Source organism: Chanos chanos, chromosome 7 (assembly GCF_902362185.1).
Source record: "Chanos chanos chromosome 7, fChaCha1.1, whole genome shotgun sequence".
Taxonomy (NCBI): domain Eukaryota; kingdom Metazoa; phylum Chordata; class Actinopteri; order Gonorynchiformes; family Chanidae; genus Chanos; species Chanos chanos.
Genome location: NC_044501.1, coordinates 11,412,066 through 11,422,790, shown reverse-complemented (window position 1 = coordinate 11,422,790; position 10,725 = coordinate 11,412,066). Strand labels below are relative to the sequence as shown.

Genomic DNA, 10,725 nt, shown 5'->3' with positions numbered 1-10,725 from the left:
CGCTCAGTTTCGAACTCATCCAAAAAGACAACGGAGAACTCAGGGTTTGGCGTTTTTTTTTTTTTTCTGGATAAATCAAAGTCTCCTACTGGCCTTATGCTCCATATAGTTGAATTACCTCTTGTTATAGTAAGTATTGTGGTGTCTGTCTTCTTGCACGTGTGTGTGTGTATGTGTATGTGTGTGTGTGTGTGTGTGTGTGTGTGTGTGTGTATGTGTTCGCTGGCATGTATAGTGTGTCTAAAGTGGAGGGTCTACAATTACCTCTGCGATTCAACCGTCTGCCGACTTCCGAAGCCCTACTGTACAGGCTAATGAAATCACCTCGGTAGAGTCTGATTATAATGGCGGGAAGTGGTAAGGCTGCGTTACTACCATACCCAAACAAAGAAAAAAGAAAAAAAAACCTGCATTAGAGTGCACCGCTTCAACTGCCAGGACCAAATCATATTAGATTTGTCTAGACCCCTGTCTCCGTCTGCAGCCGTAATCATCCAGAAATATCCGCCCTCACTTTTCCCAGAAAATACAACTCAACAGGCCAGTAAACTTAGATTGGGCGAGACAATCTTGAATTAACTCACTTAGTGTCTTAACGTAGGTGTGGATTACATAACATCGAAGGTGGGGTGGGTGGGGGGAGGTTGGGTTGGGTTAGTTGTTGGGGGAGGTGGATTTAAAGAATTTCAATTCGCTCTTTTCGTAATCAAAAAAAAAAGAAGAAGCAGAAGAAAAAAAAAGACAAGAAATCCGCCAAAAATAAAAGGCGGCATCGTTGACGTCTCTCTCTCTCTCTCTCTCTCTCCATCTCCAGTCTTTCTAAACTGTGTCGACAAGTTCCACAAGCTTCATTTCAAACCAAATCAAGCGCTGAATGTTTGCCGCCTTCTTCCCAGTCATCACAAAGAAAGTAAGACATCAGCAACCAGACATCAGAAATGGCAGCAACCGTCTGTGTCTGTCTGCCAAACCTGGAGTCCCTAAAGTAGGGCAAATGGATTTGCAAGGAAGTAGGAGGAGGCTGGGATGGGGGGGGGGGGGGGGGGGGAGAACAAATGAAAAAAAAGAAAAAAAAAGGCAGACACACAAAAATCTGAAAATCCACCCGCTGTCTCAGAATCAGAGAAGAGTCTTTGAAGTGCAAAGCTCCAAGGTCTAGATCTTGGTTTTTTAACCTGACATTCATTCAATGCGAGGTGAAAGTGAGATTTTTAGTAGAACATGCCATTTAAAGCCAAATCTCTCTTTTTTTTGGTGGTCATATCTAGATCTAGATAAAACCTTAACATGGAAGATCAGTTAGGTCTGAGTGTAAGCCGTAAATGCAGTAAAAATGGAGGTAGGTCTGAGGAATTCCGACCCTTTTTTTTTTCTTTTCATTTCTTTTTTTTTCTTCTTTTTTTCCAGTTCAGACGCAGATGGTATGCGAAGGCTTGATTTGCGCTGCCGCAAATGAACCTTTAAAAAAAAAGAAAAGCATATTTGATCAGGCGGATTTAATTGGGAGTAGAGGAAGTAGGTGACACAAAAAAAAAAAAAAAACAGAGGCAATTTGGAGACTGGACAATCATCAGTATCAACCCTTTGATGTAAAAAAGAAAGGAAAAAAAAGAAAAAAAAGAGAGAAAGTGAAATAAGACAGAAGGAAATGTAATCATAAGGGGACAGCCAAGTCCAGCACTACAGACATAGATTCTCCCATTCCAACTGTCAACTGTCCAAAGGAAAATAAATATATAAGTGAATCATTTGGTTAAAAAAACCCCCACAAAAACAAAAAAAACAAGATTAAAAATAAGTGCTAATCTCTAAGTACTGCCTCTTAGTAAACCTACAGATATTCTCTGTTGCACTGTGTGATTCTATACAAAATATTGCAGGGACATGGAAAGAGCTGTCAGAGGTAACATCATATTTCATTTATATAAAGCGTGTCCCTAACGGGTGTATTCTGAAAGCTACTTTGCTGTACCTGTATTTACAGGCTCATATTTCACACAGTTTTATTGTACAACGTGAAAAACCATGAATATGCTTACATATATATATATATTTTTTTTTTTCTTTTCACGCGGTCTCCTGGCCATCAGTGACCAGCAACATGGCAGTGCAAATGGACTTAACAGAAAAGGTGAGCTCGGTATATCCATTCGTAATGGAAAACGTTGTGTTTCAACTCCATTAGTTCAATGTTTGCCTTGGTCCTGTTTAGAAAATATCTGTGAAATGAGAGCTCCTCAGACGTATGAGGGAACCACTGCATGTGAGCAGGTTAATGGATTGCTGAATAAACAGCTTGTGTACGTGCGTGTGCGCGTGTGTGTGTGTGTGTGTGTGTGTGTGTGTGTGTGTGTGTGTGTGAATGATAAATGCTTAGTAATGTATGACTGCTGAAATGGAATCTCTGTGGTTCGTCTCCACTGAGTTGGCTTCCTGTTGATAGGACCCAGATGCACCAAACTTCCTTTGCCGCTGATGGAAAAAAGAAATCCTGGAATATAAATAGATCGGGAAAGCTCGGAATATTAATAGACGGGGGGGTCGGTAGCAGCGCCATCGAGTTGTGCCATCAATTAGCTACCGATCCATAATCTACAAAATCAATGATCTGGACATCATTATCTGCTCTAGCTATGAGGGAATCTTGTGATTACAAGTCTCGGATTCAGAGACAAGTGCCTCAATAATTGCTTTTTTAATTACTTATAAAATCTGCACTGGAGAGCGTGAATTACATAAACACTTGTTTGGTGTTAAGTATTGTCTAGTAAAAGGTAATGAAAGCTCTGGAAAACACTGCTCCCTCACCAATAACTGTGGAACTCTCTAAATGATTGACAGGGCACAGCTTCCTCTAACATAAGTACATGACGTTTTTGTACCAGATCGATCGCCGGGCAGTCTCCTGAGACGGCCAAGACTTCTATTTATATAAGATCTTCATTAAAGCACTGTTTCACCTAGGGAATATCATGCTATATCCGCACCAACAAATGTTTATGACATTTACTGAACTGTTCATTCAGTCCAACTAGCATTCGCTAAGGGGCCAAGACAGTAGGTGATTTGTTATTTTTTAGCAGGGGGGATGGCCCAATGGTCACTGATACTACTCCGAAGTGTATGAAGGGGGATGGCAGGTTAACGAGGGGGGATGCATTTTGGTCATTTTGCTAACAAGGGGGATGGCATCCCCCCTCATCCCCCTACAAATCGCCCGCTGGGCCAGAATGAATGATCGGTTTCAAGGCGAATGGCTCCTTTTTAAGGTTGTGCTCAAGCTCATCCAAACGAGAACGACCACAGTGAACAAGAGAAGTTCAAACTCAAGTGTCACGGTGTGACCGCCCCTCTTTCCCGATCGATAAACAAATCATACTAATGACCTGTATTCATCTTAGCTCTCGATATTGTTTTTGAGACATGACAGTTCATGGCCGATTTCTGTGAGTGCATGTAAAGCCATTCGTTTTCTTTCTTCACACCTTTTAGTCTGAGCTGAAAGCCATTATATGAGATTTGCCTAAAAGAAAAAAAAAAAAAAACAGTGACATTTAACCGTGTAAACAAAACAGCTTCCATTGAATCTGTGAGTGAATGATAAGCGAATAATTACTAAAAGAGGAAAAGGGAGGTGTGTGTGTGTGTGTGTGTGGGAGGGGGGTTACAGAAATCAGTTACTAGAAACCTGAAATGCATGAAGACCGTTCTCCTTCAGTTTTTTTTTTTTCTTTTTTAACCGCGTTGGGGGAGAGATGAAGAAGAGAGTGACATTTGGGATCTGAATGTCACAACCTGAGAGAAGAATAGCTTTTTTGCAAAAAGAGAGAGAGAGAGAGAGAGAGAGAGAGAGAGAGAGAGAAAAAAAAAAGCTTGAGATAAATTGATGCGATAAGGTGCAGTCATGTGCATTAATAACCTTAAGCCAGACGTTTAGCATTGAACAGAGCGAGAGGGCCCCTCAAAAAAATAAAAGGGGCCTGAGACAGGAGGAGACTAAGATCACCCCCTCGGAAATGCCAAGTCGCGATTTACACATTGATTCAAACAACAGCGGCTATCTCCTGAGAGAAAGAGCAAGTGTGTGTACTTCACCGATCAAGGCTACGAGTCTCTCCTTCATAAAAGGCTACACATGATCAATAAACTATAGGTTAAGAAAAAAAAAAAGTCGTACATCAGCACAACTTGAGAGAGGGGACCTGAAAAAAAGACGGGTGATGCGGCCTTTTTTTTTTTTTCTTACATTAATCTCTTTATGCTTCTCTATACTGCAAAGCAACGATGATGTTTAATTCAGAATTTAAAATGGAACTTTCAAAACCATGACCCTAACACGCAAAGTTGTTATGGGCTGTAAAGGTGAAATTAAATATATTACAAAAAGTAAGCGATGGATGAAATTATCCGTAAACATCTGACACGGTCTTCGATCCTTCGTTGTCAAGAGTCGATTTTACACCATACGACTCTTTACGACTCTTTTCTTTTTTTTTTTCTTTCTTTGTGTGACTTTGAAACTTTAACTTTGCTGATAGTGGTAAGATTCCATAAATATCTCTTGACTACATCACCAGTTATTTGCTAATGGAAAGGGCTTCATGATGCCGTCTCCTCATTTATCATTCAATATCCAACAGAGCAAATCTTGTCTAACAACCTATGATGATCTCTTTTTTTCTTTCTCTGATGAGTTTATCTCATTATATACATCTAAAAAAAAAAAAGATGTTCGAAACACAACACTGCAAAATCATACATTTTAACAAGGAGCTGGTTAGTTTTGCTGTAATAACGGAACAAGAGGTTTTTCTGACACGCTAAAACTTGCCTTGTTAAAAAGATAATATGTTGAACCTTTTGTATTGACATGAAGTGAACCTCTCATTTCACTTTTTTACGGCTTAATACCAGTGATCTCATAATCTTCTCCTTAGTCTGGGTCACTGTTACAAATAACCTCTCTATTACCAAACAACAAACTATTGTCTGGACCCAAATATGGACTTAAAGAATCCTGATAAAACATTTTATAGTATTGGAAAACACTTTAGTGACTCTGCTCTAACACACACTATCATACACACACTGATACAAGCCCAACAAAGGCTAGGAAGCTTACACCTTTCTGTTTTTTCGGGGGGGAGACTATTGAAGTGTAAGAGGTAAAAGTGAATCCCTGGGGCTTTGGCTTCACTGTTTCCATAAAATCAATAAGACCATTTCACTCAGAAATGATAGCCAACACAAAACACAAAGGTGTGGGGAGGAGGGGGGGGGGGGTCTGAAGCTTTAACAGATCTTTGCTCTGGGGGGGTGGCTTTTTTTTCTGTCCACACTGTGAACAAAACAGTTTACTGAAAGCCACCTGTCCAGAGACACACAGCCGCTGACTGATGTCTGAATGTACGCATTGCAAAACACAACTGAATAAACAAGATAGCGGCATGGAACGGAATGTGATGAAATTTTGACATTCAAAACTTAATTATGTTGATAATGGAACACGTGTGAATCAAGTTTGGTTATCTGCTCTGTCTCTGATGTCCCTTAAAAAAAAAATATCTTACGCTGTTTAGCAAAACATTACAGTAGAAAGCTTAGTGATGTAACAGTGTGCAGAGTATAAATTTAACAGTGGCATGGAGTTTGGTCCATGACAACTGTAATTTCAGTTTGAGCTTGTATGAGCAATGAGACTTTTGTCACAATCAAAAGTTGCGGAAGACAACCAATAATTTGCACTTTAGTGCCACCACTGTAAAGTGTGATACTCGATGTACTATAAAATGGTACACAATGCAATGACAGTTTTATGGCGCAGAGAACAACCAACTGTACCTTTTCCAAACAGTTAATGAGTGAATTTCAAAGAACTATGTACACATACACACACACACACACACACACACATATATATATATGCTCACACACACACACACTCATATATATATATATATATGCTCACTCACACACACACACACACACACACACACACACACAGTATCAGCAGATCTTGGAATATTCATCTCATTCTTAGCAGTCTCAGTGCATCTGTGGTCTAACTCCCTCCACTCAGGAGTGCTGTGTGATCTAAGGGCAGCAAGCACGCGTTCATTTAGGCCCCCGTAACCGGCGTCATCCTGTCTCCAACTTAGATTAGCCAGGCTTTTATCCACTTTCACCCATACCGGTGACAAGCAGTCACGTAAAGTAGCCGCTAATGTCGGAGGAAGAAGAGGAGAGGAGGGTGAGGGAGAGAAAGGGAGAGAGAGAGAGAGAGAGAGAGAGAGAACTTAAACAAGAGAGGGCAGATTACTGTCAGAGCCACTCAGAGCCAGCTGCTGAGAAGAGGTGGGTTGATTTGAGGAGAGATGTTGAATATGGAGAGGTGTTTGGAGAGATAAATCGTCTCCTTAATGCCAAAGTTAACCCAGGCTAACTTTAAGGGTCTGCTTGAGCCATGGTGTTGCACTGAGATAAAGACTTTAGTGGGAATGAATGGTTCAGAGGTGGAGAGCTGAAGCTGAGGTTCGCTCTGTGGACGTGTTGAGTCTTTTTTTTTTTTTTTTTTTTTTTACAATCGGTGTCTGTGGGATATAGGTGGTGTTTAAAGTTACTTTTATTCTTTACTGTTATTTGGAGGAGCAGATGGCTCGTGACTCAGAATTTTTACAAAACAGAGAAACAAAGGGTTTTTTTTTTTTGTTTTTTTTTCGTGTTGTCATCCAACACATTTCGCGTCTTCTCTCCTTTTGCTTTTTAACACCTAAAGTACAAAAGCACTTCCCACACAAAAAAGAACTGTTTTCACGTCTCACCTCATTTCTCCCTCTCTCTCTCTCTCTCTCTCTCTCTCTCCCTCTCTCTCTAAGGCTATGAGCACACGCACACACAAACACACACACACACACACACACACACACAGTTCAGGTGTTGTCACCTTAAGTGTTATGACAATTATGCTTCTGTGTTCTTTATGTGCTCTAAAAACCATAAATAAATCCCACATCTTTTTGTTGTTACGAGGGAACTGGACTTGGAAATTCTAGAATACTTTATAATAGTCATATATGATAAATATGTATGCATGACACTTTACAATAGTCATGTATGATGAATATGTATGCATGACATTGGTGTTGCCTCTCCCTTTCGTTGTTGTCTGCTCAAGATCCTTTTGTTGTATGAAGAGGACTTTGCTCATCGCAGTTTTTTGTGAGAAGCTGTTACTGTGTCTCATAAAAAAATCTGTGCAGATTTAAATGAAAGCGATTCACTTGTAATGGCAACCGCAGAGAGAAAAAAAGAGAGAGAACATATAGACAGCTATTCGTTATACCTACGGTGGATATTTAGCGCTGCAAAGGGTCGTGGCAGTACGTCTCCGTAATATCAATAACAACACGGGTACACAGCAGCACAATCTTATCAGACAGTCGGCAGGGCGTATTGGTGTTGGTGAGAGGGACAGAAACCGGACTGCTGCGTACTGAACTCGAACTGTAGGCACAAGTTTTGCCCTACGTACATGAGACGAGTTTCAAAGCTCACCCGATGTACAATGTAACTTGTCTGTGTTGGCAAAGATGAAGTACATTTTCAGATCGGTTTCCGCTCAGTAGTAATCAAATATTAACATGTAGACAGTTTGGGGTTTTTTTACAAATCATTGTGGACAGACTTATTTTGTCTTTATCGAAAGGTTAGACCTTAAAAGGAAATGACACTTACCTTGATTGGGTTGGCTAGGGTCCGATAAGATTACTCTCGGCAACAGGAAAATCAGACAAAAAATTAGTCGAAAACTCATCTCTAAAATATCCACTGCGGTACCTCGACTGTCACCAGCAAGTGCACAGCGTGGAGTCATAAACATCCCACAAATGTCTTAATAAATCCCTCTGTTTCGAATTTGTCTTGTTTCTTCAACCGCCTCGCTCTCCGCACCACGAAGACGAGGGTGCCCAGCGATTCAGATGCCAATCCATTGCGCACGCTTGTGCCCTAGCATTGCTAATAAAAACAAAACTTGTCTAGAGGCAATGATATATGAAAACCGCAGAATAAAATTAAATGAGTATGTCTTTTTGTTTTTCACTGTCCTAAACCTATGACACAGACTATTAAAAAGAGGGACATTGTCCTTTTTTGAATATCCCTTTATGTGTAATTCCCTCTACGTTGACACCACATACGGATCTCCTTGGAAATACAGCAACTGTTGTATTTTTCACCTGCAGAAAGAGGGTATCCCGTTTCCAAGTCTCTGGATAATTCGGACTTTCTCAGTGGACAAGACCGGTGCAAGCTTCACACGCAGATTGCACGCGCGCATCAGTTGGCGGAAAATGCAGCGTCTAAGTGAGAGTGCAGTGGAGTTTACAGATCACGAAGCGGGAAAAGCTCGGCACTAGAGGGTGTGCGCCCCCATCGCACGCAGAAGAAGGCTCTTCGCAGCCTATCGCGCCAATTTTATTCAACATACCAGTCGACAATGCGAACTGTAAATCATGCTAGTCAGACATTACAACTAAATTTGCTTCAGCTTCAAACTGTTTCTAGGAAGGAAGAGGGCGAGTCTATTGCTTTAGGAACAACAGCATCTGTTTTTGAGAAAACCTCAAAGGTGTCAAAGACGCTGCCCATAGGAAAGAATAGCCCGCTATGAGTCTATTTCATAAAGTTTCTTCAGGTCTGTCTCTACGACATTTTTGCTTTGCGCTAGAAATACGTTTGTATTAGAAGTTTGAAGACATACGTGAAGTTTTGTGGTTCAGATTTCCATCAGTGGGGTCAAATTTCCCGGACGTAGGAGTCAGGTCAAAACTGAGTAAAAGCTCTTTTTGTTTTTAAATATATCACCATAATAGTAACAGAAAGAAATCTGAATGAGCTCTGGCTTTAGTCCAGTTTTCACAGTATGAAATACCAGCCACACTTTCAGCGGAGGAATTTTGAATATAATGAATGAACTCAAAAACACCAGGCGTTGTTCTTTCTTTTTACAAAATAATAATAATAAAAAAATCCTCTTTCAGAGGGTTTCCAGCTTTAACTCAGAATACTGTGAGTGGAAGACATGTGAGGCCTCAAAAACTAGTAACGTGAACATTGAACAGACCTTAACTACAGTCTGAATCACGTATGGACATAATTATTAAAAATCATTTTTTTTAAACCCAATGGCATGCCTTGCAGAAAGTGCTCTATTTTTAATATTGCGGCGTTTCAACTGTAATACTAACCCATAAGTCTGGAGGTCTGGCGTCTAATGGTTTTCAGGTATGAAACAGCCCCCCCCCCTCCCCCCTTCCCCCTTCATATTATCCATGCAGCCAAGATTGTTTTGCAGACATTTTAAAGGTCATTTGATGCTATCATGCATAAAGGATCCATTGTATGTAATTTATTGATTAACTGGAACAAGAGGGTTTGAGTGTGTGTGTGTGGGGGGGGGGGGGGTTCTTTAATGTAAAGCTGTCTTTCACAATATGCATTTTTGAACAAGGTTATGCAGTGTTAGCAATAATAATGTATCTGGATGGGATGTTAGTGACCACTGGACGTACAGAGAGGAAACCGAATATACACACTGAGGCTTTCCCAACTGTCATCTTTTTTTTTTTCTTTCTTCTTCTTCTTCTTCTTCTTCTTCTTCTTTTCTATATCCTGTTTCTCACAACCAGCATGGCACAGCTCCAATTTCCATCTTCCTTCAGATTGCATCATTCTAATGGATACGAATCTAGCCATTCAATGCCTCACATCTCCACTATGGATGATGAAGTGGGATGAGTGGTGTTTAGAAACCGACCCTCTTTATCTCTCATTTTTGGTATTTTTGTTGGTGTGCGCCATTATATGTTATACACCAGACAGGAATACATTGGAAAAAAATGTGTAATAAAAAGGCTTACATTGTGTCTCTTAATTTTCTGTACCTGTTAGATAAGCATCATTAAGCCTTGACTGATATAGAAAACGCCGTGTGATAGAGAAATGCTAGATTCTCCATCTAATGGCTTGACCTGACCCCTACTTGATATAACTCTAACACTCTTCATTGATGTAGTGGAACTCTTATTTAACTATCTGTTGAACTGCGAAAACTCAGCGTTTAATAGTAGCGGCACTCCAGGACTATGCGCGTAGCATAAATAGCGTTGGTCATTGCCAGTGGCCCATAAAGTTATATAATAAATACAACATAAGTCATAGTTTAGCCATACAGTAATGTATGGCACTTAATGGAGAGCCTCCTTCCCTGTCCCCACTGTCAACGTACCCACTTATGATCTATTCCAAAGAGTTATTCCGTTTGGCAAGGGAAAAAAAAAAACCAGATTATTTGTTGTTGATCTTTGTACACTCACACCCCCCCCCCCCCCCTCCCCCCGGGAGCAAAAGCCACCTTTTTTTTTTTCATTTGAAATAATTTGGCTAGATATGAGTTACTCTGCTTTGAATGTTTTGATTGTTTGATGTTCTGGATGCAAGCTGAGATATGGCCTCAAATTTAAATCTGAACTTCCTGATGTTTACAGCATTCTACCACTGATGGCCTATTAGCAATTATTATCTTCTCTCAAGCTTACTCATCTCAACAATAATGAAGTGTAAACATCTTTCACATTTTGACTTTACTCCACATTTTAAACGCAGTGCAATTATTTTAGTCAATTATTTTATCTGTCTGCAAGTGCTAAAACTATTTTTAGAGTA

At 40.3% G+C, this 10,725-nt stretch overlaps 1 protein-coding gene across 1 annotated transcript in view; it reads right to left on the bottom strand.

Annotated features, from left to right (window-relative positions):
- Window positions 1-7,825, bottom strand: part of epha6 (eph receptor A6) — a 67,369-nt gene extending 59,544 nt beyond the window's left edge. Inside the window, exon 1 of the mRNA XM_030780885.1 lies at window positions 7,735-7,825. Coding sequence (XP_030636745.1) covers window positions 7,735-7,813 — 79 coding nt within the window. The 5' untranslated portion in view covers window positions 7,814-7,825. The remainder of the gene's footprint in view (window positions 1-7,734) is intronic.
- Window positions 7,826-10,725: the final 2,900 nt, after the last annotated feature.